Source organism: Neofelis nebulosa, chromosome 16 (genome assembly GCF_028018385.1).
Source record: "Neofelis nebulosa isolate mNeoNeb1 chromosome 16, mNeoNeb1.pri, whole genome shotgun sequence".
Lineage (NCBI taxonomy): Eukaryota > Metazoa > Chordata > Mammalia > Carnivora > Felidae > Neofelis > Neofelis nebulosa.
In genome coordinates, this window is record NC_080797.1 from 2,368,989 (window position 1) to 2,392,931 (window position 23,943).

Genomic DNA, 23,943 nt, shown 5'->3' on the forward strand with positions numbered 1-23,943 from the left:
CCCTGTCACCCTGATCCCAAAGTGGGCTCAGAGGCACAGCCCCACGCGAGACCGTGAGGTCAGATTCCAGACCCGTGGGTTCCACGTGTGGGCACAGCCGGGACCACGGCCCGGGGAAGGGCAGGAAGCGTGCCAGGGCTCTGGGGTCCAGCCGGGCCTTCCCCAGGGCTCTGAGGCCAAGGTCTCCCCGGCCTCAGGAGCCGCCAAGGGGATGGAATGTGCGTGTTTGATGGAGTGAGGCAGCGGGCAGTGGGGGACCCAGCCAGGGCCGCGGGGCAGGCACGCGGGCTTCCAGGCCCCACCTGACTGTCCGGGCTCAGGTGACCTAGTTACCAGGGCACACTGTCCCCGGCCCTCCCTCATTGTGACCCCAGCCGCCCGCCCCATTATGACCCAGTCCTTCTCCCCCTCCCCCGCCAGGGGAGCCTGGCTCCTAGCGAGTATGTGGGGGCCAGGGGGCCCAGGCAGTCCTGGGACCCCCGGCCATGGGACAGCGAGCCCACCCCGGAGCGCCAGGGTGCTCTGGCACCCACCCCAGGAAGTGCCAGGACCTCGGAGACTCAATTCTTCTGATTCTGGGCAGCTTCATCTTGCTCAATGTGGGGATCAACGTGGTGACTCTGGTCAGGGCAGGGCTGGGCACCAGGGGCGGGGGAGGGGGGCCTCAAAGGGGCCGAGGCGGGAGGGCAGCGGGCCTTCGGGGCTCACCCCACTTCCGGACTCCCCCTTTCCCCGCGTCCCTCAGCTCTGGAGGCATCTGAAGAGCAACCTGAGGATCCTCTTCCGTCACCTCTTCCCCAAAGGTGAGCGGGCCCCAGCGTGGCCTCAAGGGGATGTGGGCCTGTCCCCCTTTCTCGGGCCCCTCAGGAAGCCGGGCCTCGTCCCATCCCGATTTCCCTGCAGACAAACAAGCCAGAGGCGTGGGCCACCGTCCCACGTGCGCGTGCTGCTCCGAGGACCCCAAGAACCTGTGCTCGAGAGTCCCTTCCGGCTACCATCGGCGCTTCCTGCCGGGGCGCTCCGACCACCTGGACTCCTGGAGAGTAGGCAGAAACGACGAGAAGGCCTCCGGGTGCCGCTGGATGCCGCCTCGTGGTGGACACACAGGGGGTCCTGTGGACGCGCCATGGGGACTGTGGAAGGAAGGGGTGATGGGAGCCGGGGAGGCCCCTCAGGTCACAGCCTTAGAGGCCCGGGCGCCCTTCCTCTCCAGGCACGAGACACCTTCCCAGTTCCCCAGGATGAGCAAGGCAGACATGGCTCCCCTCCACTTGCCTGAGAGCAAGACTGAGACCCCAGACTACGACTCGGCCCAGGCCCAGACCTCCCCGCCAGCCCACACCCCTGAGCACAACCCCCTCCAGGCCCAGACCCAGACCCAGACCTCCCCCCCGGCCCACACCCCTGAGCACAACCCCCTCCAGGCCCAGCCCTCCTCCCCGGCCCTCACTCCTGAGCACCCCGACCCCCAAGCCCAGATCCTCTCCCCAGCCCCTGCCCCCGAGCATGCCTCAGCCCAGGCCCCTCCACATCCCCCAGGCCTCACCCCTGAGCACACCCAGCACACTGCTGCCCAGGCCCATGACCCTGAGCACCCCTCAGCCCATTCCCTGGGTCACAGTCCTGAGCACACAATAGCCCATGCCCCAGCCTTCCCTCCGGCCCATGCTCCTGTGACCTATACCTCCACCCCTCACACCCTGCTCCCTGCTCCCGCCTCTGCCCCAGTGCCTCCCCCAACTGCTACCCCAGCCCCTGGCTCAATCTCTGTCCCAACCTCAGCTCTGGTCATGACCCTGACTACCGCTCCTGTCCCTATTCCTATCTCTGTCTCTGCCACCATACCTACCCCCATCCTAACTCCTATTCCCTCTACCCCGACTGCCTTCAGCCAAGGCCTCTCCACTGGCCAGGTGGTCTACGATGCCCGCAGGACAAAGCAGAACTTATGCCACGTGTGCCCGCCCCAGAACTCTGGGTATTCCAGAAAGGACTTGGGCACCCTCCCCAGGGCCCAAGAGGGGCAGGGTCTGGGCAGTTCTGGTGCAGCGGAGCAGACACCGAAGCCACATAGTGGGGACAGTGCCAAGCCCTCCGCAGGGTCCATACTGGGTTACCTGGAGTTGGGGAATATGGAATGGAAGATCTCAAATGACGCCAAAGACAAGTTCCTACAGCCCAAGACCTTCCCTTACTGCAGCTTCCACCCTTGCAGCTCTGAGAGGAAACACACAGACTCCCAGACTCCAGTCTACCCCAAGTGCGTGGTCTACTCCAAGGGTGCCATACCTTCACAACCTTGCGTTCATTCTCCAACCGGTGGCCAGAGCGTGCTGGGCACTATTCCTCCACCATGCACTCTATCTCTGCCTCTTATGCCTCCCAAATCCTTCGTCCTCCGTCAACTCTCCAACCATCAAAATCCCCCAGCCTCCAAGTCTTCTCCATCCACCCCCTCCTCCCAGTTTCCCATCCCTCCCCAGCTCTCCAAGACGTTCCAACCCCCAATCCAACCCCAGGCCCCTGAACTTCACGAGAGTCCGGGCCTCAACCAAAACTCTGACCTCCAAAGGACTCCAAACCTTTCAAGAGACTCAAGAGTTCCTAGGAACCCAGGCCTTGCCCCAAATCCAGGCCCCTACAAGAACCCAGGCCTTGTTCAAGATCTTGGCCTGAACAAGCCCCCAGGCCTTCCCCAAGACCCCTATCTTTACAAGAGTCCAAGCCCTTCCCAAGACTCTGGACTTCCCAAGAATCTAGTCCTTACCCAAGATTCTGGCCCCCAGAAGAATCTAGGTCCTATTCAAGATGGAGGTATCTCTAGGAGCCCATGTCTCACCCAACCTTCTGACCTCTACAAAAACACACCATTTCCCCAAACTTCTGACATTCAGAGGAGCTCAGGCTTTATGCAAAACTCTGGAGTCTATAGGAATCTAGAACAAAACCAAGAGACTATACTCTATAAAAGCCAAGATTGCTCCCAAACAACTGGTCTCCATAACAGCCCAGGCCCTTCTCAAGATTCTGGTGGTTATAAGAGTACAGGTAATGCCAATGAGTCGGGAGTCTCTAGGAGTCTAGACCTTCCCCAAGATTCTTGCCCACGTAAGAGCCCATACCTTGCCCAAGACTCTGGAGTCAACAAAAGTCCAGGCTTGGTCCAAACCTCTGGCCTTCATAAGGGCTCAGGCCTTACCCAAGACTCAGGAGACTACAAGAACCCAGGCCTTCCCCAAGATTCTGGAGTCTACAGAAGCGTAGGCCTTACTCAAGATTCTGATCTCCATAAGAATCCAGGCCTTACACAAGCCACTGAAGTCGAAAGGAGATGCGGCCATACACACGATGTTGGAACTCACAGGAGCCCGGAACGCACCCAAGACCCTAACTTCCACAAGTACCCAGGAATCAATCAAGATCCTGGCCCCCACAAGGGCCCAGCCCTTACCCAAGACCATGGCCTCCCCAGGACTCAAGGCCTTACTGGGGGATCGGGCCTCTGCAAGGATTCGTGCCTTACCCCAAGTCCCGACCACCACAAGAACCCAGGCCTTGTCCTAGGTACTGACACTGTCCAGGTCTCGGGCCTACCTCAGACCCCAAGGTCAACACAAATGACAAAGTCATTTGTACCCAAGGAGGCTGCTCGGAAGGAGGGTCCAGAGCAGCACCTATCATGGATTTCTGTTCCACTGAGTCAGAACTCCTACTCCTCCAAACCCCAGGTGGTCTACAGTGACCTGCACACCTTCTCAGAGGTACCCGTACTGATCGAGCTGCAGCCATCCCCCCGGCGAGCAGGCAGCCAAGACTGGGTGTATCGTCCCGTGAACACCATCCCTTCAGCCTGCCAGAACTATCGCCAGAAGTCTATGCCTCCCCAAAACAACTGGAGGCCCTACTGTCCTGGGTCGGGCACCCGGGTAGGGCATGTGGTCTTTGACGCCCGCCAAAGACAGCTGGGCAGGGACAAGTGCGAAGCTCTGTCTCCCAGGCGCATTCGCCAAGAGACACCCAGCAACTCACCGGAGACCATCAGGGAGTGGGGACATCAGTGTGTGGAGAGGACCCTGGAAAAAGAGGGGACAAAGGTGCATTGGGAATAAAGAGACAAGAGAAGTGTTCTGTGGTTGATTGAGGACATCCACCCCAGCCCCATTCCCGACGCTGGCCAGCCACGGGGCCTCAGGAAGACTGATGCTAGCCTTGTCCCTGCTCCTGCATTGCCACGTAGCGAAACCCATTGTCCCCAAGGCCCTCGAGCTGCATTGTCCGATACAGTAGCCACTGGCCACATATGGCGATTAAAACGTAATTTGATGAAAAGTAAACAAGCTTCAGGGGCGCCTGGCACAGTAGGTGGGGCGCGTAATTCTTGATCTCGGGCTCACGAGTTCAAGCCCCCTACTTTAAAAAAATGAAAACAAAACAAAAACAAAAAGAGTAAAATCCTGTTCCTCAGTCTCAGCATCTACATTTCAAGGGCTCAGTAGGCACGGGTGGCTACTATTTTGGACGGCACAGATTCAGAACATTTCCATCGTCGCAGATAATCCTGATGGACGGCAGCGCTTTATTTAGAGTTTAGAGAAACTTTTCCTTTCGCTAGTCACCCAAACCCACCATCGTCAAAGCTCCCCCAGAACCCGGAGAACTTCGTTGTTTTTAGTGTGACTGAGAGGTCACCCTCTGGGGAGGAGGGAAGATGTAGGGGTGCCCTTTGCCTGATCACCCCAAAACTGTGAGATAGAGCCTCGTCCTCAGTTTTCTCAATCAGGTCTCTTGGGTCACAGCCAGATATATGGGAACCTGCCTCCCCAGTTCTGGGCTGTGTTTTGGGGCTCAAGGTGGCCGAGGGAGAAGGGTTCTCTTTGTCAATGACTAGGAACCCCTGATTTCTGGACTCCCCAAATTGAGCTCTGGGTTCTGAGAGGTCCCCTCCACAGGCCACTATAATTTTTCTCGGTGTCTCTGCTTCATTCTCTCGCCATTGACTCAGGCTTATCTCGCTTCAGACCCAGTCCCCAGGGTGGGAGGAGAGGGGAGGGCACCTGGTCCAGCCATGGGTCGGCCTGAGCTGTGAGCCTGTCCCTGGTTTCCTGTGGCTCTGTCTTCTCGTTCTGGCTCCTAGTCTCATCCCCGACTTAAGCTGTGCCTCTGATAGCCGTGGTAACTGAAAGCCATTTCTTCTCTTGATAATTTCCCCTTGCCCTGCCCCAGCCCAGCTGGGATTTTCCTCTGGACTTGATTTTTTGGTCCCGATAACTCTTCCATGTACATACACGAGCTGGCAGATGTCAAAGTGGCTTTTTTTTTCCCCCTGACCTCACTCGTGTCTGAGGTGGGCATCATTAATATGCAGGTCCCTTCCCTGAGCCAGATGTGTATTCCTGGGTCACCTCCTGTGTGTTCTTGCTTACCCCTGACTCCAAAGAGATGCCTCCCTACCCAGCTGCGAGCCGCTTTCCGACACCCCTCTGGCTCAGCTCTATCACGGGCAACCTTCGTAGGCTGCAGTCTCTTCTCTAAAATGCAGTTATGGGGGGCACCTGGGTGGCTCAGTCGGCTAAGCACGCCAATCCACTCAGGTCACGATCTCGAGGTTTGTGAGTTCCGGTCCCATATTGAGGGGTCTTCACCGACGATGCTTGGGATTCTCTCTCTCTCAAAATAAACTTAAAAAATAAAATAAAATGCAGTTAGAATCGCATGGATGAACCCTCCTACGTCTAAGCGATTAGGGCTCCTCCACTCACACAAGGGATGCGGAGACCCCTATTTCTCCCCGGGCTCTGGGGTGTGTCCCCCACTATTATCTGCTGTTCAGATCCATCCTCTGTCCCAACCCCACGGGATGTTTTTGTGCCTGGCTGACCTGGGCTCGAAAGTCACGAACAGTTGATCTCCATAGAAACTACAACTTCCATCAGGCACTACTTCAGCGGAACAGGAAAGGATGTGGGGGCGTGGCCCCAACGCCCTGGTAGCTCGGAAAACAAACCTACAACCCCCAGGACAGCGCGAGATCTCAGCAGAGGGAAGAGTGACTGAGCTCCGGCTGGAGGCGAGGCCGGCCCGGAACCACCAGGCCGGCGGCCGGAAGGGGGCGTGGTCGCAGTGGGGGGCGTGGCCCTGGGAGCTACAGGAAGACACCTGTTGAACCTTTCCATCCGTTCCCTTCCCAGCCCTTGCAGCTGCCCCTGAGAGGGAAGCCGCAGGCCACAAGCCTCTTCCCTTCCCAAATAGGTGAGTGGAGGTAGACAAGGGGCGGCGGCGGAGACTAGCTATTTCATCCCGCAGGAGGGGCCTAACGGCTACTTTTTACCTGCCGAGTCAGGTGAGCCGCTCCATGGGGGCGGGGACCGGCGTGTGAGAAAAGGGCAACGCCGGAGGAGGTATTTACTGGCTCGTTTTCAAGACTAAATTTAGAGCCCTCCATCTGCAGACCCGTTGACGAACTGTGCTTGCGCTCGCTCGCTCGCTCGCTCGCTCGGCCTGGGGAAGCGAGAAGAACGCGGGCGACTTTTTGGCAGCAAAGGAACGGCCCGTCTAAGCTTCCTCCCGTCCGTGTTCTCCCCTAGCCCCAAACGATTGAGCTGCATGGCTTCCGCGGTCTGGGGGAGTGCGCCCTGGTGGGGCCCGCCGCCCCCAGCCCCCGCCCGGCCGCTCACGGACATCGACTTTTGCTCTGGGGCGCAGCTGCAGGAACTAACCCAGCTGATCCAGGAGCTGGGTGTGCAGGAAAGCTGGAGTGACGCGCCCAAGCCGGGGCCAGACCTCCTCCGGGCCAAGGACTTTGTCTTCTCTTTGCTGGGTAAGTAACTCTCCCTGCCTTCGGGTGCTCGCGGTTCTCAGTCCCTCCCCGTCCAGTCCCGCCCCGCCCCGCCCCGCCCCGCCCCGTCCCGTCCCGTCCGTCCCGGCTTTGGGTCTTGCCCTCCCGATCCTGTCTTTTCTTGTAGGTCTTATTCACCGCCGGGACCCCCGCTTTCCTCCCCAAGCGGAGCTCTTGCTGCTTCGTGGCGGGGTTCGCGAGGGCTCCCTGGATCTGGGACCTGCACCCTTAGGTCCCTACGTCCGGGGACCTCATTACGACGCCGGCTTTACACTCCTAGTGCCCGTGTTTTCGCTAGACGGCACCGGGCAGGAGCTGCGACTGGACGTGGACTCCTCTTACGCGTGGCTGTGCCTCCCAGAGCGCATCCGCGGAACCTCGGTCCGGGAGGCATGGCAGGATTGCCTAGGACCTCCAGCCCCAGGAGGACGTGATTCCACCCACCGAACCGAAAGTGAAGGAAGTCCCAAGAGCCTGCAAAGCTCCGTGGACCGGCCGCACGGTTCTGCCACTGAGGCTGATCCAAACGTGGCTTTGGAAAAAGCACCTCCTAACGTTTCGGGGCAAGAGCCGCCTGGGCAAGGCATCATGGATCTTGGCTCTCCCACCCCGCTGGAAAACCTGAATGGTGACGTCACGAAAGCAGCCGTCGTTAGCCCAGGCCTGCAGCAGACGGAGGGGTGGGAGGCATGGCCCACGCTTTGCCCCGCCCAGGTGGCCGCGTGGTTCTTTGCTTCACTGGCCGCGGTCGCCGAGTCCCTGTTCCCGGTCCCGGGTGCCCCGCGCTTGGTCCACGCAGCCCGCCACGCGGGGTTCACCACCGTCCTCCTGGCTACGCCGGAGCCCCCGCGCCACCTCCTGCTCTTCGACCTGATTCCCGTGGTGTCGGTGGCCGGCTGGCCCGAGGGCGCTCGGAGCCACTCGTGGGCCGGCCCGCTGGCCTCCGAGTCGTCATCCTTCTACCTGGTGCCCGGCGGCCACAGCGAGCAGCCAGGCGCCTCCGGTTGGCAGCTCTGCTTCGCCCGCCAGGAGCTGGCGCTCAAGGCGCGCATACCCGCTCCGCTGCTGCAAGCGCACGCGGCGGCCCAGGCGCTGCTGCGCCCGCTGGTGGCCGGGACCCGGGCCGCGGCGCCCTACCTCCTGCGGACGTTGCTCTACTGGGCGTGCGAGCGGCTGCCCGCGCTCTATCTCGCGCGGCCGGAGAACGCGGGCGCCTGCTGCCTCGGGCTGCTGGATGAGCTGGGCCGTGTGCTCGAGGCCGGGACGCTGCCCCACTATTTCCTGAGCGGCCGAAAGCTCCGTGCGGGGGACGGCGCCGCTGGGCTGCTCGGGGCGTTGGCCGGGCTCCGCGGGGACCCTGCCCGGGCCCTGCGCGCCGCGGTGGAGGAGGCCAAGGCTGCGCGCAAGGGGGGCGGCTTAGCTGGCGTGGGAGGCGGGGCCCATTAAAGACGCTGCTCCTACCCGCGTGGAAAGTGCTTCTGTTGGCCGGCGGGGTGTGGTGGGGGGGCCGCCGGCCCCTCGCCTGGAAGGCAGGCTGAGCGTCCTGGGCCCGAAGATCAGTCTGGAAGGCTTCCTCGCGGGTCGTTCCCCACCCTCCTGCCCCGTCCCCAGGCCCTGACCTGTGGTCGTCCCACTTCTGGCCCCTCTGCTCCTCGGATCTGTGGCCAGCACCCCTCCCCGCCCGGTGCTTCCTCAGGCAACCATCTTCCCCAATTCTTATGGTCTTTTCTCTTAGGAGTCAGTAGGGAAGGGGGAGGGGGGCATATTGCTGACAAAACGCAGAGAGAAGGCACGGAGACCAGGGACTGACCAATCTGGCTCACACAAAATCGGAGATTAAGAAGGCCGGATTCGGCCCCACGCTAGACCTCACCACCACCTCTACCTACTCTCCCCCACTTTCCCCCTTCAGTTCTGCCCTCCCATCCGGGGCAGTAGGGTCCCCTTCTCCATCCTCCCAGCGTCCGCCATTCCATCCATCTTAAGCCCAACCTCTCCTCCCATCCAGGGATCCGCTCAGTGGAGTCGCCTCCTTGCCCCTCCTCCTCTGAACCCCAAGACGTGCGGCCTGGCCTCGGCTCCGCCCGCCTCTGAGACCGTCCCCACTCCCTGCCTCCGAGGAACCCCGGGGTTCCTCCCGCCCGGCTTCACCCCCCGCTCCTCCTTCCCGGCGTCTCCGCCCCCTGCCCCGCCCCCGGGCCGGCTCTCGGAGGAGGGGGAGCCGCTGTCGCCGCCGCTGCCTCAGCTCCCCACTGCCGCTGCCGCCGCCGCTGCCGCCGCCGCTCTGCTGGGTCCAGCCGCCAGGCCCGGGGCTCTGACTTCGCCGGACCAGGGCGCTCTGCGGAGACACCCTCCCTCCTTCCTGGGGGTCCGGGGCGCCTACCCGGCGTGGAGGGAGGCTCGGCTCGCGAGGGACAGGGAGGGAGGAGCCTGGAACCGGAGCCAGAGCCACCCGTCGCCGGATCAACAAGACAGGACAGGTTGAGGGGCGTCGGGGAAGGAAGAGGGTGCTATAGGCTGTCCCGGGGAAGCCCTGTCGCAGAAAGCTCTGACGCGCCCTGACTTGTAGGGAGCCTGTTCACATTCGGGGACTGGTGATAACGTGGGTGCACGCCTCTCGGGGGGCTGGTTGGATTGGAGGGCGTGGGATCTAAACAAGCACCAGCTGTCCCCGAGGAAATTAAGGGGCAACCCGGGGGGGGGGGCGGGAAGCAACGGATGCTCCTTATCGCGAGGTGACAGAGGCCCTCCAGACAACCACCTACCTGGTGAACCCACTAGGAAGGGTGGATTTGGAGGTGACTTCAAAAGGAGTGGGGGGTAACAAGGTGAGGAAGGGGGTTCGGCAGCTGGGAACCATGTGAAAAAAAGGTATTGCCCAGAGACAGGGTCGGGGAACCCCTAATCGCTGAGCGGGGGACAGCCTGGGCTTCCCCAGACATAGTTTTGGGGGACTTCAGTGGAAAAAAGTGGGGGACCCACTTAGAAGGTGGCAAAGACACCACCTTGGGTTCCTCCCTGACATTGGCAGTGCCCCAGTAGGGATGAGTCAAAGCTAAGGACCCACACCCTTTAGATTACAAGGGTGGGTTTGGCAGGAGTGCGGGTCCCCAAAATAGGGTGGAAAGGTGCTTGGGGGTATTGCAACCACATCTTGGAAATTTTAAGGGTCTTGACTTTGGGATAAGGGAAGAGGGACAGGGACACCGGAGAACAGGGAAAGGGGGTAGTTTTCAGTAGGGGGCAAAAGTCGAGGGTGGGGTCAACAGAGATACATAGGCTGCTGGGTCCAGTGGGGCTAGCACGGGGCCCAAGGGTGGGAGCTGGCGACCGAGGGGCGGCAGGGGGCAGGGGCCCTGGGGCTTATCCTCAGCTCCAGTGGGTGGGGCGGTGAGTTGGGACCCCAGCGTCAAGAGCATGCCCCGGTGAGCGCGCTGGGGGCGCCTGCCGGTTTGGGGGTGTCTCCTCCCGGGGCGCCATGGCGGCGCTGGCCAGTAGCCTGATCCGGCAGAAGCGGGAGGTCCGCGAGCCCGGGGGCAGCCGGCCGGTGTCGGCGCAGCGGCGCGTGTGTCCCCGCGGCACCAAGTCCCTTTGCCAGAAGCAGCTCGTCATCCTTCTGTCCAAGGTGCGACTGTGCGGGGGGCGGCCCTCGCGGCCGGACCGCGGCCCTGGTGAGTGGCTGGAGCGGGGTCTCCGGGTCTGGGAGGTTGAGGCCAGGGACGCCGAAGGATGGGGCCCGACTGAGGGGGGCTCCCCGAAAGTGAGAGGTGGGGTGGGCCAGGACGAGACAGCTCCTGCCAGATCGTGCCTCAGTTTCCCTTCTCTTTTGCCCATACCCCCGAGTTTCCTTGCTGTCGAGGGCAAGGGGAAGGCTTGAGGGGCTAGGTCTGGCGCTCCGAAGCCCGCGGCTCCGGCTCGGCCCCCCACTCCTCCCCCCCCCCGCCCCCAACACAGGAGTCCCCACCCCCACCGTCCACCGCCTACGTGCCGGCTCTCGCGATTCTTTCAATCCCGAGCGCAGGGGCCTGGGGGTTCCGGACGCCTGGGTCACCCCGAGGGTTTCTGCAGCTCTGGCGGCCCCGCCCCCGCCCCGGTTCTCCCGCCCCTCCACGCCTTGGCTCGGTTCCCGCTGGCCGAGCCTGCCTGGCGCGGCGCCAATCTCCCCAGCTCTCCCCCGGGTGTCCTTTGCAGCTACCTCGCCAGCCCGCCCCTCTGTGCGCCCGCCTCTGTGACCTGCGCTTCGAGAGGGGAGCCGGCCACCCGCCCCCCCCCCCATTACCCCCTACGCGACTCCGAAGGGGGCTCCCACACGATCGGGGGACCCTCCGGCGCGAGCAGCTCCGACCCAGTACAGGGCTGGGGACCCGCTGGGAGACTGGGGGGTCGTACCACCTACAAGGGGGTACAGGGAAGTCGGCCGAGCGCAAGCGACGGGGGAAGGAGAGTTGTGAGGGTTAGCGCGTGGTCCCCGTCCAGGCTCGGCTGGCAGCAGGCCCTCTGGCCCCGCTCCCGCCGGCTCCCAGCTCCCCCAGGGGCAGCCCCCTCGTGCCCTCCTCCCCCCGCCGCCGGCCCTCCGCTTGGTACGGTCCGCAGCCCACCCTCTGAGTGGGACCCGGCCCCCACGTGACTCAGCCTGCCTCGCCAGCTCCCGGGCCCCCTTCTCCGGTTTCCTCGCTTTGGTACCGCACGTCCCCCACCTCAGGCGGGTTACCTGGCTGAAAGGGAGAGGCTGAGCCTCGGGGAGGGCTGGGCCCCCGCGAGCCAGCAGACTGACAGACAGACAGACAGACAGACAGATGGGTCAGTGTCAGACAGGCCGGCACTGGGCCAAGGCAAGGCCCGCGCCAAGCGAGCGGCAGCCGCGGCAGCAGGTGCTGAGTCAGCGTCAGCCCCACCCCCGCTCCCGAGGGGGCGCCCCTACCCCGCGGTCACCGGGCCGCCCCCCGCGGCCGCGAGCACACTGCCCCTTCAGCGGTCCGGCCTGGCTCCCTCTGCCTTTGGATGGATCTCCCCTTCCTTTTCCAACTCTTCTCCCCTCCCCCACTGGTGGTTGAGCTGTAGGGTAGGAATTAAGCCATTTAAATAAATTTCAATAAATTAAACAGAAAGCTGGGGGTTAGAGGAAGCAGAAGGGCCCCACCCCCCAGCTTCCTCCCGAGTCAAAGAGAGGTGGCTGAGGGCGTGCTTAGAGGGGCTGAGGGCTGGGGCCCTGGGACCTGCGTCCTCCCCTCCATTCTCCCCTGGTTCTCTCCTCTGATCCCGCCAAGTGTAGGAATGTTTCTGGGAACAGAGATGTCATTTTCAAAGATGAATGTCTCTCTCTCCAGAGCCTCAGCTCAAAGGCATCGTCACCAAATTGTTCTGCCGCCAGGGTTTCTACCTCCAGGCGAATCCTGACGGGACCATCCAGGGCACCCCAGAGGACACCAGCTCTTTCAGTGAGAGAGGAAGCCAGCTGCTGGGCGGGAGGGGAGGGGAGAGCGGGGCTAGGAGGTGGCCATCCTGTGCCTGCTTCAAGTGCTGTCGTTCTCCGTCTGGCTCTTTGACACCCCTCCCCCCCACCAAGGGAAGCAGGGGAGCCAGGATGGGGGTCTGAGGCTCGGGACACTGATGCCCCCTCTCTCCACCCCCAGCCCACTTCAACCTGATCCCCGTGGGGCTCCGTGTGGTCACCATCCAGAGTGCCAAGCTGGGTCACTACATGGCCATGAACGCCGAGGGGCTGCTCTACAGCTCGGTGAGACACTGAGGCCGAGTGGCCAGGGGATCGCCGCCCCTGCCAGGGCTCCCCAGCTACAGCCTTAACTACCGCTAGGACTCCCTCTCCCTCCAGCTCTTGCTGATGTGCTGTTATTGCCCACCGCAGAGCACCTCCGCTAGGGTCCCTCCCATCCCTGCTGCCTGCGTAGCCCCCCAAGAACCACCAGGCTCTTTGGCCAACTCTTCCAGCCTTTGGGAACTCCTGCACATCCTACTCCCTCCAGATTTCATGTTTACTGAACTTCGCCAGACTCAGCCCGGAGAGGGGCTGGCAAGAGAGGCTGGAAGGAGAATAGAGAGCAGGTATCTTCTTATTCCAGGCCCCACCCCCACCTCCTGGGGGGGGGGAGTGCTGACCAGATGCTCCCTCGTTCCCCCTTTCTCCTAGTTTCTATATGGAGTAAGAAGTTGGCCCTCCAGCCCAAAACGCAGGGGTTGTATCCTGACTGGTTCTTTTTTTTTTTTTAAGTTTATTTATTTTAGAGAGAGAGAGCAGGGGAGGGGGCAGAGAGAGAGAGAGAGAGAGGGAGACGCAGAATCCAAAGCAGGCTCCAGGCTCCGAGCTGTCTGCACAGAGCCCGATGCGGGGCTCGAAATCACGAGCTGTGAGATCATGACCTGAGCCGAAGCAGGACGCTCAACCCACCGAGCCACCCAGGCGCCCCCTGGCTGGTTCCTCTCAGGGCTCCTTCGGTCCAGTGATAAGTCTTTTCGTCTCTGTCTCTGTGTGCCTTTCTGGCTCTTTGTCTTGTCAGCCGCATTTCACAGCTGAGTGTCGCTTTAAGGAATGCGTCTTCGAGAATTACTACGTCTTGTACGCCTCTGCTCTCTATCGCCAGCGCCGCTCTGGCCGGGCCTGGTACCTGGGCCTGGACAAGGAGGGCCGCGTCATGAAGGGAAATCGAGTCAAGAAGACCAAGGCAGCGGCCCACTTTGTGCCCAAGCTCCTGGAAGGTGAGTATGGATGGACTCAAGGAAAGGACGTCGGGGGGAGGGTGCTGGCCTCGATGTGAACATTGAGTGACACACAGCTGAGGTACTACGAGTGTTGAAGAGGACACCTGTTATGAGGGGTGTCCCTCCTGCCGGAAGGCTCCGGCCCCTGGCCCCCGGGACTTTGGGGAGCCCTTCTCCTGTGGGTTGGGATTCCCAGAGGAAGGGTGTAGTGGATGGGAGCCCTTTCAAAGCTGATTCTTCCCACGTCTCTCCGTGCCTAATTCTCTTTCCTGCTCCTCTCTCTCCCCTTCACAGTGGCCATGTACCGGGAGCCTTCTCTCCACAGTGTCCCTGAGACCTCCCCTTCCAGTCCCCCTGCGCCCTGAAATGTAGTCCGTGGACTGGAGGCTCCTGGCACTTGCACGGAGCCAGCCACAGCCACAGCCTGTCTCCCAGCCCTGCTCCCGGCCCCGCCCCCACCCATGCCCTGAGCAGCCAGGTCCCACCAGGTGCTCGATCCTGAGGGAGCCAAGGGGCTGGTTGTGACTCCCCAGGCTTCCCTGCTCCTCGGGCCTGGGAGTTCAGAGAGGGGGAGGCTGACAGTGGTCCCGGCTGATCCCTTCTTTCCTTCCACACTCACAGCCCCGCAAAGCCTTTTCCCAAGAAGGCACCCGGGTTCCCACAATGACAGAACCAGGACATAAATATTCCCCACCCCGGGGCTCCGCCAGTTCCTGGAGCCCTATGCCCTTTTCATTGCCACTGAACCATAGATTTGTAGGTCTACTGGAGCTCAGGATCAGTTCCCTTTTTTCCCTCCTCCACCTTCTGCCTTGTTCTGGACAGGTTCTGGACCATCAGGCACCCTAGCCAGGGCCCTTTTTGCACTCAGGCTCTGGGCTGGAATGCTGGCATGCTGCCAGGCTCTGTTCTGGATCCATCAGGCTTCTGTCCTTGACCCAGATGGACCCCCTGGTTTCCAGGTAGAGAGGGGCTGGGTATGAGCCCTGTCCAGCTGCTGGCCTTGGCCTGAACTAGGACCAGTCCCAGAACACCACAGTTTTAACTTTCTTATCCCAAAGACACCCACTGCTAGAGCATGGTGTTCTAGACACATATGGAGCCATACTTCCTCCTGAATCTCGGCTCTAGGACATAGACCAGGACTCAGCCCTTTCCTCCAGGATGGAAATGAGGCCTGAATAGCCCTATTAATGCTCATATAGAGGAAGCTCTAGACCCACCCTCCTACCTTCTCTAGTAATGCGTTTCTCGGTGAATCGAGAAACACTTCTTGTTTTTCCTAGGTTTTCTAAAAATCTGATTCTTCCTATAGAATGCTAACCTTATTTATACGTGCAGTTTCTAGCTCCTGCAACTCAGCTGGGGTCCCGCCGGGGAAACAGAGTCTGAGGAAGGGCAGAGGAGTTTGGGCAGGAATCCTTGGCTCATAGTAGGGAGGTTGGGATGGACAGGGGGCCACAACCGTGGCATGTTTTGGCTGTGCTTGGGTTGTGGGGGGGGGGACATGAACACTTAGCTACCTCAGCAGGAATTCCTCCCAGGTCCCCTTTAAAGCTGAGGTCTTTAGGGTAATGAGTCTAGAATAAAAAGGATAAGAGGAGGGACACAACCTTGATCCCCCAGTGCAGAGACCCCAGTTCAGCAATAAGTTCCACCCCACTCCCCTACAAATCAGGCCAAGGAGGGTGAGGGCCTCTCGGGGCTCTAGACCTCATATACTCCCAGAGCTTCTAACTGACTAGAACTTGCTTAACTTACAGCTTATAACCTCAGCTAAGTTTTAGGTACCCAAAAAGGGCCTGACTAGATTTTCCCAAAAAAGCGTGGAGAGCTTGGGGCAGGCCTGGAAAAGACCGGGAAGCCACCACCAGTGACTAGGAGGGACACTCTGAGTAGCCTCGGACCTGGGCAGGGTAGAGAAGAGGGCCCTAAAGGGAGGGGCTGGGGCCCAGAGGCTGGTCACTTTTCCTCAGGCTCTACTTCTGGCTTGTTGCAAGAGGGGCGCATATTCCCCTCACCCACACAGAACCCGCTCAGGCTCCACCCGTCTCCTGGCTCTGCTCCCAGGGGACAGGGTCTCCACTCCATGCTTTCTCAATTAAAGACGATTTGTACAACGATTTACACGTTGTCTGTCATCTGTGGGTGGCGGGCATTGGCAGTTGCTTGGGGCGGGACCAAGTCCCAGGGGCGGGGCGGGTGGGCTGGCGGCTGTCCCCCAACAACAGGTGCACATTTCTGGGCGCCTCGTCACTTCCCCTGCGCTGGCGAACGGAGCGAAGTCACTGAGCTACGCGGCCGGGCTATGACCTCAGGGGCGCTGCTGCTGCTGCTGCTGGGGGCGCTGGGGGCGCCGCTCGCCCCGGGTAAGTGCGGGCCTCAGAGGAGCAGTGACAGGACCAGGGGTCGTGGCAGGGCACGGTGGCTTCACTCAGTGCCCTCCTCTTCCAGGCGCCCATGGCTCGGAGGCGGAGGGCCGGCTCCTCGAGAAGCTTTTCTCGGGCTACGATAGCTCGGTGCGGCCGGCGCGGGAGGTGGGAGACCGTGTCGGGGTCAGCATTGGCCTCAGCCTGGCGCAGCTCATCAGCCTGGTGAGGGCGCACGCCGGGGTTTGAGGTCCGACTTGCTGAACGGCTGGGGGCGTGGCCTGGGGCGTGGCGGGGCCGTCTGGGGGCGTGGCCAGGCCGGGAGATAGGCCGTGAGCCGAGATTGGGTCGAAATCGGACCAATGGACAAGCTGTAGGCGTGGCCGCCGGACGGGCCAGGGGTGGGGCGGGCTAGGGCGGCGAGCCGGACTGCGGGCGGGTCCTGAAGTGAAGCCGGGACTCCACGACGCGCTGGGGGGCGGGTCTTGAGGCGGGGTCGCAGGCTGGGGCGGAGCTTGGTGCGGGACCGGGTCAAGAGACCACAGCGGCCGGAGATGCAGGGTTGGGTGAACTGTAGGCTGTGGGCGGGGCCGGGGGTGGGCGGACTGGTAGATGAATTGGCTGGCCGGGTAGACGGCCGGAAGTTTCTGAGATAGAGGCGGGGCTCAAACCAGGGCAGCATCTTGGAGGCGGGGCTTGGACCCGAGAGAGTGGGACTCCGGAAAAAGAGGGGTTTCCAGAGGGCGCTTGACCCTCCGAGCCCCTTCATTGCTCTCTATTCACGTCACCTCTACCCTTGAAATTTTTCCCTTCTAGAACGAGAAGGATGAAGAGATGAGCACAAAGGTGTACTTAGACCTGGTACGGAGACCCCGTGGGGTGGGAAAGGGCGTCCCGCTGCCTTTACAATTTCCTCCAACGTCCCGCTCAGTAAGAGTATTATTTCTAAGAATCACGACCTCGGAGCACATGACCCAAAGGGAAGCTTCAGGAAACAATACGTATATTTACTATGAGAGTTGCGTTCCATATTCTAATTTTTTTTCACACTTTGGGTACACCAAGTTTTTTATTTATTTTTGAGAGTGTGTGTGCACAAGCAGGGGAGGGGCAGAGAGACAGAGAGAGACACAAAGGCGGAAGCAGTCTCCGGGCTCTGAGCGGTCAGCCCAGAGCCTGACGCGGGGCTGGAGCTCACCAACTATGAGGTCATGACCTGAGCCAAAGATTGACGTCTAACTAAGCCCCCAGGGGCCGCTTATTTGATTCCAGACTCGCTGAAGGGTCGCCAGCTGTAGTTTGAAAAACACTGTTTTAGTGGCTAGCTAGTGCCACCTGCTCAGTGGGGGAGGGGGAAATTAGCCGACGGGGTCCCAGCCAGTGAAGGTGCAGCCGGGATCAGAACCCCGATTTCCAGAACCCTAGTACCTGCCTGCCGGCTTCCCTCCCTGGCACTCCCTTCCCGGGCTTCCTTCGGCCATCCCCAGTCCCCTCCCAGCCTCCAGCCCCGGACAGCCCCTCGGCCTCTGCTTCCACAGGGGTGGACTGACTACAGGCTGAGCTGGGACCCCGCGGAGCACGAGGGCATCGATTCACTGCGCATCGCGGCTGCATCCGTGTGGTTACCGGACGTGGTGCTCCTAAACAAGTAGGGTCTTCCCAAAGACCGGGAGGTGGGCGGGGTCTCCGGTGGGCGGGGTCCTGATCCCGGCGGCTGAGAAGACCCTTCACCCGCAGCAACGACGGAAATTTTGGCGTTGCTCTGGACTTGAACGTGGTTGTGTCCTCCGACGGCTCCGTGCGCTGGCAGCCTCCAGGCCTCTACCGCAGCAGCTGCAGCATCGAGGTGGCCGGGCTCCCCCTGGGAAGCTCAGGGCTCACAGAAACCTTGCTTCTCCCCAGAGGCTGACGCCCCTCCCTCCTCCCATATGCCCTCAACCTCACATCTCTCCCGCCCTCCTGATTTTCCGTTGTCGTGTGTGGTTTTTTTTTTTTTTTTAATGTTTATTTATTCTTCAGAGAGAGACAGAGACAGAGCGTGAGCGGGGGAGGGGCAGAGAGAGAGGGAGACACAGAATCTAAGCAGGCACCAGGCTCTGAGCTGTCAGCACAGAGCCTGCCGCAGGGCTGGAACCCACAAACCACGTGATCGTGACCTGAGCTGAAGTCAGACACCTAACCGACTGAGCCACCCAGGTGGCCCGATTTTCCGTTGTTTCTTCTCCCGTCACCGTCCCTGACTTCCAGTCTTTCTCAGTGATCCCGCTTCCGTTGGCCAAGGCCTCCCCCAATAACCTTCCAATTCGTCTGTGACCTTCCAACTCCCCCAGCACCCCCCCGCAACAGTTCTCTGGCAGCCCTGGTGACACCCCCCCCCCCTCCATCCAGGTCACCTACTTCCCCTTCGACTGGCAGAACTGCACCATGGTGTTCAGTTCTTACAGCTATGACAGCTCAGAGGTCAGCCTGCAGACCGCGTTGGGTCCTGACAAGCAGAAACGGCAGGAAGTGTACATTCATGAAGGGACCTTCATTGGTGAGCGGGCATGGCTCCCACGTCCATGGGCTTTATGCTTTCCGGTTTCTAACAGGCTGATAAATACCGCCCCCTCTCCACCCCCCTCCCCATCAGCAATGCCCGGGGACAGCCCTGTGGGGTCAGCAAGACAAGTTTCACAGATATGGAAAACTGAGACTTGTTCACGTTTATCAGAGATGGGCTGCCCAGCCTGATGTCCACAGCTAGCCCTTATCACATCAGCCACCTGAGGGTTAGGATGTGGCAGATCAAGCCGTATCTGGCACCAGTAAGGTCGGGTCCTACATCTGTGTCCCGTTCTTCTCTCTTCCCTTCTCCTTCCTCCCAGGGAATGGCCAATGGGAAATTATCCACAAGCCTTCTCGGCTAATCCAGCCTCCGGCGGATCTGAGGGGGGGCGGGGAAGGACAGCGGGAAGAAGTCACCTTCTATCTCATTATTCGTCGGAAGCCTCTCTTCTACCTGGTCAATGTCATTGCCCCGTGCATCCTCATCACTCTCCTGGCCATCTTCGTCTTCTACCTGCCTCCAGATGCAGGTAAGGGAGGGAAGGGCCCTGCCAACCTCCCCACTTCTCTCCATCCAGTAACTTCTGCCTCTTCCCTTTCAGAATCCTAGGATCTCCTTCTTGGGCCAACAAGCTCCTGGGATTAGACAATTCTCCTTTATCCTTCTCCCATTCCTGGTATCCTCCCCAGCTCACTCCCTTCTTTTCCGGACACCTACTAGTCCCTTGGCCTCCTATCCCCCTTCGAAACAATAGTGACATTTCTCTAGGAGGCAGCAGAGTAACCTTGGGCAAATTCTTTCCTCTCTCTGTGTCTCAATTTCCTGATCTGGAAATGGGGACAATTGTTGTCTCGACCTGATAGGATTATTCTGACGATGAATTGAGTTAATAGAACCGTGCCCAGCACCAAGTAAGTTCTGTGTAAGCATTAGTATTATTTTGACTATTTTTGAGCCTTGCTAGAAGTAGTATAATGAACATGTTGCATATATTAATTCAGTTCTAATCTTTACAACTCTGTGAGATAAGTACTGAACTGTCTTCCCATTTTACAGAGGAAGACAAAGAGGCTGAGAGAGTTTAAGTCATTTGCCCGACATTAGGCAGTCAGAGAGAGTTGGTGCCAGCCTGATTCACAGACAGAAATCCTCAACTCTGGTATTTAAAGCACTCTTTCCTTCTCTCTGGCATTGAGTTCTCCGTCTAGAGAAGGAGAATGATCCAGCTCTAGAACACACTTCCAAATGTAACTTCTACTTCCTCCCTGAGCAGGGCAAATCTTGGAACCCAATATTATAGGACTAAAGTAGAGCAGACCATAAAAGTTATTTATTTCCATACCTTCCTTGAAGTTTGAGGTGCCTGTTGTATGCCCCGAGAATAATCAGCCACCTGGCACATCCTTATATACTTTGTTTCATTTTTAGATCCTTCAAATTGCTATTTAGTTCCTTAAGAAAGCTACAAGGGTTGGTCTATTCATTCGTGCAATGATATTTGTTGAGCATCTATAACGCGCTAGGCACTGGGGAGACATCAGTGAATAAAAGACACAAAAATCTCTGCCCTCCTGGAGTTTATGTTCTAGTGGGGGAAACAGCCAACGACCAAAATAAATAAATCTATTAGGTTGTATACTGGGAGAGGACAAGTCCTGAAGAGGAAAATAAAGTAGGAAAAACAGTTAGGGAGGGTGAGAATGGGGGTAGGGGTTGTAATTCAAACTAGAATGGTCAGCGGTGCCTGGCTGGCTCTGTCGGTATAGCACGTGACTCTTGATCTCAGGGTTGTGAGTTCAAACCCCATAGGGGGTGTAGAGATTACTTAAAATCTTAAGGGGCGCCTTGGTGGCTCAGTCAGATGAGGGACCACCTCTTGATTTCAGCTCAGGTCATGATCCCAGGGTCATGGGATCAAGCCCCATGGCGGGCTCTTGGTGCTGAGCATGGAGCCTGCTTACGATTTTCTCTCTCCCTCTCCCTCTCCTTCTCTCTCTCTCTCTCTCTGTCTCTTCCCTGCTCATGCTATCTCTATCTCTCTGTCTAAAAAATAAATAAAATAAAATCTTAAGGAATAGAATGGTCAGCCAGTGCCTCACTAAAAAGGAAATATTGGATCAGTATTTGAACAAAGAGTGAAGGGGTTGAGAGAATGTTCCCTGGCAGACATCTGGGGGGAAGAATGGACCAGGTGGAGTTAGCGGTGACTGCGGACTCTGGAGTGGGAGTGAGCCTTGCGTATTCGAGAAGTAGCCAGAATGACTGAATGAAGTAAGCGAGAAGGAAAACAGTAGGAGATAAAGTCAGAGAATTAGCAGAAGGCCTTGTCAACCATACTAAACACTTTGGCTTTTATGCCGAAGAAGATGAGAAGCCGCTGGAAGGTTCTGAGAAGGAAAGGGATGTATCTGATTTCCATTTTAACAGGATCAGTCTGGCTGCTCTGTTGAGAACAGTCAGCAGGGGTAAAGACAATGAAGCAAAGAGGAAGCCTTCTATTTTTTTTTAAATTTACTTATTTTTTAATGTTTATTTATTTTTGAGGAGAGAGAAACAGTGCGTGTGAGTGGGGGAGGAGCAGAGATCTGGGGGTGGGTACAGAGGATCTGAAGCGGGCTCTGCGCTGACAGCAAAGAGCCCCAGGTGGGGCTCGAACTCACCAACCGTAAGATCATGACCTGAGCAGAAGTCGCACGCTTAACCAACTGAGCCACCCAGGCGCCCTGAGGAGGCCTTTACAATAACTCAGACCTGAGGTAATGGTACTTTGTATGGATATATTTTGAAAGGAAAACCAGTAGGGTTTGCTATGGATTGGGTATGGGTTAAGAGAGAGGGAGGAGATTGAGCAGGACTGAGAGCCACAGAAAAGATGGATTTGTCACTTCTGAAGTGGGAAAGGCTGTGGGAGGGGTTGGTGATCAAGGGATTAGGTTTTGGACAGGTTAATTTTGAGATGTCTCTTGGACATCCAGGTGGAGAAGTTAAATCGGCAGGTGGCTATAAATCTGGAGTTTAGGAGAGTAAGTCCGAGCTGGAGGTTATCGTTGTAGGACTCATCTGCCTGCAGTTGGCCCTTCCAAAAGCCTGTCCTTGAGTGGGCTGGAGACATGGTCACTGATTATGCCATGGAAATCGCCTTCTGGCAAAGCCTAATCCTTCCACCTTCCTCTCTGCCCCGCAAGGAGAGAAGATGGGGCTCTCGATCTTTGCCCTGCTGACCCTGACTGTGTTCCTGCTGCTGCTGGCAGACAAAGTTCCTGAGACCTCCCTGTCTGTCCCCATCATTATCAAGTACCTCATGTTCACCATGGTGCTCGTCACTTTCTCAGTCATCCTTAGCGTCGTAGTCCTCAACCTGCACCATCGCTCACCCCACACCCACCAAATGCCCATTTGGGTCCGTCAGGTAAGATGTCCTTCTCCAACCAGTGTTAACTCTCAGTCCTAGCGTTCGTCTTTTTGTGCAGGTGCCACTCCTCTCTCCTACCAACTTCACAGACCTGAACGATAACTACAACCCCTGGTAGAGTGTTCAAGTGCCAAGGCCAGTTGGGTGTTGAAAGGTTGCACAGTCAATTTTACCCTCCTGACATTATCATGTCCTAGATCCCATATTGGCTTCATCAATACTGCCCATCCCTGGGTCGCAGGGAAACATCCTCGGGGTCAGGTCCTATCAGGGTGGAAGCCCTCGGAACTTTGTTTTCGGGACAGGATGCCTCCAACCCACTTAAGTTAAGGCCGTGTGGTTGCACTTCCTCGCTGTGCAGCTGGGGGACGCGCGCACGCATGCGCAGGGATGGGAAGGTGGTTGGGGACGGTGAGCTACTTCCCTTCCCGTCCGAAAGCATGAGAGCGCCCCCCCCAGCCCCCCACGACCAATATGCCTTTCTACTCAGCAGATCTTCATCCACAAACTCCCTCCATACCTGGGTCTGAAGAGGCCCAAACCTGAGAGAGACCTGATGCCGGAGCCACCTCCTGTAGCCCTCAGGGACTCTCCAGCAAGTGGCTGGGGTCGAGGAACAGATGAATATTTCATCCGGAAGCCACCGAACGATTTTCTCTTCCCCAAACCCAACAGGTAGTACCTACTCTCCGTCGCCTACAAGGAAGGGAGAGCGTGAACTACCGTTCCCAGAAGGCTGTGCAGAGGCAGGCGGCTTAAGGTCCCGGAAGATGCCCTTGAGCATCATGGGAAGTGTAGTACCCCTTCTGCCGCCTACTTTGCGGAAAGGCGGAAACTAAAGCGTAGAGGGATGGGAGGAATTGCGGAAGACTGGAGAGGTCGTCGCTGACGGGGAGAGCCTAGAGGGCCCTCTCACGTTTCGAAAACTGACAAGAATGTTGGAGGAGGGAATTGGGATGGAGCCTAGAGCGTGGCCAAACTGTCCCGCCTCTTCCAGGTTCCAGCCTGAACTGTCTGCCCCGGACCTGCGGCGATCTATCGATGGCCCAAACCGGGCTGTGGGCCTGCCTCCCGAGCTGCGGGAGGTCGTTTCCTCGATCAGCTACATCGCTCGACAGCTGCAGGAACAGGAGGACCACGACGCGGTAAGTCCAATGAGGGTGGAGCAGGGCAGGGCCTGGGTGGCCTTGGCTCCACCCGCCAATCCAGGCTCCGCCCCTAGCACTCGGTTTGGTTTCTGATTGGAAGCTTGCCTCCTTTGGTTCCGCCCCCTGTTTTCCGACTGGCTCTTCACTCCATCCATCGCCCGCAGTTTCGCTTTCCTCTGTCCCACGGCCCGCCCCTGTCTCAGAGCTCGTAGGACAGGGTAAGGGTAGCGGGCAGACCTTCCCTGGGGGTCTGCAGCTCAGGAACAGTTTACTCTGCCTACCCCCAGCTAAAGGAAGACTGGCAATTTGTGGCCATGGTAGTGGATCGCCTTTTCCTCTGGACCTTCATCATCTTCACGAGCGTTGGGACCCTCGTCATCTTCCTGGATGCCTCGTACCACTTGCCCCCTGCCGACCCCTTTCCTTGAGGACAGAGGGCCAAGACCCAGGTCCTCTGCGGGCTGCATTGAGAGTCCGGCGGTACTCTCGAGTCCTATCCCTTTCTGCCTCTCGACTCCACTAGGAATCCGGCCCTCCCAGGTCATTGCCTTTATGGGGAGCGAGCCGAAGTGGGACGGGGCCGACTGAAGCCTTGGGCCCCGCTAGACATGCGCTATCAGTTTATTTAGTCTTTGGTTTCTTGTAGAAGTTCCTTTGGTTAGCAACACTAGCTTCCCAGTATAATGGAACAAAGAACAAGAACTAGACTGTAAGCCTTTTGAGGGCAGGAACTGTGCCTTGTTCACTGTAATATCCCCAGCTCCTAGCACAGGTCCTGACCTATAGGATTGTAGGTGCTTAACGTCTGTTGAGTGAATAGGGTTTTTTTTTTGTTGTTGTTGTTGTTGTTGTTGTTTTCTCCTGGAAGGAAATGCACCAAATAATAGTGCTTATGCTTGCATGTTGAGACTAGT

General features: G+C 58.8%; 4 protein-coding genes across 7 annotated transcripts; all 4 read left to right on the forward strand.

Annotated features, from left to right (window-relative positions):
- Positions 1 to 409: 409 nt before the first annotated feature.
- SPEM3 (SPEM family member 3) lies at positions 410 to 4,324 on the forward strand. The gene is given in 4 exon segments (XM_058705714.1): positions 410 to 623; positions 746 to 803; positions 904 to 4,028; positions 4,030 to 4,324. Coding segments are annotated over 4 exon segments (3,429 nt in total). The 5' UTR covers positions 410 to 485; the 3' UTR covers positions 4,138 to 4,324.
- Positions 4,325 to 4,449: 125 nt separating this feature from the next.
- Positions 4,450 to 8,295, forward strand: TMEM102 (transmembrane protein 102). The gene is made up of 3 exons (XM_058705717.1): positions 4,450 to 6,249; positions 6,585 to 6,817; positions 6,963 to 8,295. The coding sequence occupies exons 2-3, from the start codon at positions 6,604 to 6,606 to the stop codon at positions 8,279 to 8,281; spliced, it is 1,533 nt and encodes a 510-aa protein (XP_058561700.1). The 5' UTR covers positions 4,450 to 6,249; positions 6,585 to 6,603; the 3' UTR covers positions 8,282 to 8,295.
- Positions 8,296 to 9,546: 1,251 nt separating this feature from the next.
- FGF11 (fibroblast growth factor 11) lies at positions 9,547 to 14,020 on the forward strand. Of its 3 annotated transcripts, none has more exons than XM_058705721.1 (5): positions 9,547 to 10,506; positions 12,163 to 12,273; positions 12,469 to 12,572; positions 13,351 to 13,549; positions 13,847 to 14,020. In XM_058705721.1, the coding sequence occupies exons 1-5, from the start codon at positions 10,314 to 10,316 to the stop codon at positions 13,915 to 13,917; spliced, it is 678 nt and encodes a 225-aa protein (XP_058561704.1). In that variant the 5' UTR covers positions 9,547 to 10,313; the 3' UTR covers positions 13,918 to 14,020. The 3 variants fall into 3 exon arrangements, with proteins under 3 accessions (XP_058561704.1, XP_058561706.1, XP_058561705.1); XM_058705723.1 differs by having other exon boundaries at positions 9,547 to 10,460; positions 12,207 to 12,273; XM_058705722.1 differs by lacking the exons at positions 13,351 to 13,549; positions 13,847 to 14,020 and adding an exon at positions 12,984 to 13,341.
- Positions 14,021 to 15,802: 1,782 nt separating this feature from the next.
- CHRNB1 (cholinergic receptor nicotinic beta 1 subunit) lies at positions 15,803 to 23,936 on the forward strand. Of its 2 annotated transcripts, XM_058704396.1 has the most exons (11): positions 15,803 to 15,921; positions 16,007 to 16,146; positions 16,738 to 16,782; positions 17,460 to 17,569; positions 17,659 to 17,767; positions 18,310 to 18,457; positions 18,789 to 18,998; positions 21,655 to 21,878; positions 22,375 to 22,556; positions 22,879 to 23,026; positions 23,317 to 23,936. In XM_058704396.1, exons 1-11 carry the CDS (start codon positions 15,861 to 15,863, stop codon positions 23,455 to 23,457), a joined length of 1,518 nt encoding a protein of 505 aa, XP_058560379.1. In that variant the 5' UTR covers positions 15,803 to 15,860; the 3' UTR covers positions 23,458 to 23,936. The 2 variants fall into 2 exon arrangements, with proteins under 2 accessions (XP_058560379.1, XP_058560380.1); XM_058704397.1 differs by lacking the exon at positions 16,007 to 16,146 and having other exon boundaries at positions 15,818 to 15,921.
- The last annotated feature ends 7 nt before the right edge of the window (positions 23,937 to 23,943 follow it).

Excerpts from the sequence above, each read along its gene's own strand:
- TMEM102 (XM_058705717.1), top strand. The coding sequence starts at position 6,604 with ATGGCTTCCGCGGTCTGGGGGAGTGCGCCCTGGTGGGGCCCGCCGCCC. Across the intron at positions 6,818-6,962 it reads CTTTGTCTTCTCTTTGCTGG|GTCTTATTCACCGCCGGGAC; the intron begins GTAAGTAACTCT and ends CTTTTCTTGTAG.
- FGF11 (XM_058705721.1), top strand. The coding sequence starts at position 10,314 with ATGGCGGCGCTGGCCAGTAGCCTGATCCGGCAGAAGCGGGAGGTCCGC. Across the intron at positions 12,274-12,468 it reads AGAGGACACCAGCTCTTTCA|CCCACTTCAACCTGATCCCC; the intron begins GTGAGAGAGGAA and ends CTCCACCCCCAG. Across the intron at positions 12,573-13,350 it reads AGGGGCTGCTCTACAGCTCG|CCGCATTTCACAGCTGAGTG; the intron begins GTGAGACACTGA and ends TTGTCTTGTCAG.
- CHRNB1 (XM_058704396.1), top strand. The coding sequence starts at position 15,861 with ATGACCTCAGGGGCGCTGCTGCTGCTGCTGCTGGGGGCGCTGGGGGCG. Across the intron at positions 18,999-21,654 it reads CTACCTGCCTCCAGATGCAG|GAGAGAAGATGGGGCTCTCG; the intron begins GTAAGGGAGGGA and ends CTGCCCCGCAAG. Across the intron at positions 21,879-22,374 it reads TGCCCATTTGGGTCCGTCAG|ATCTTCATCCACAAACTCCC; the intron begins GTAAGATGTCCT and ends TCTACTCAGCAG.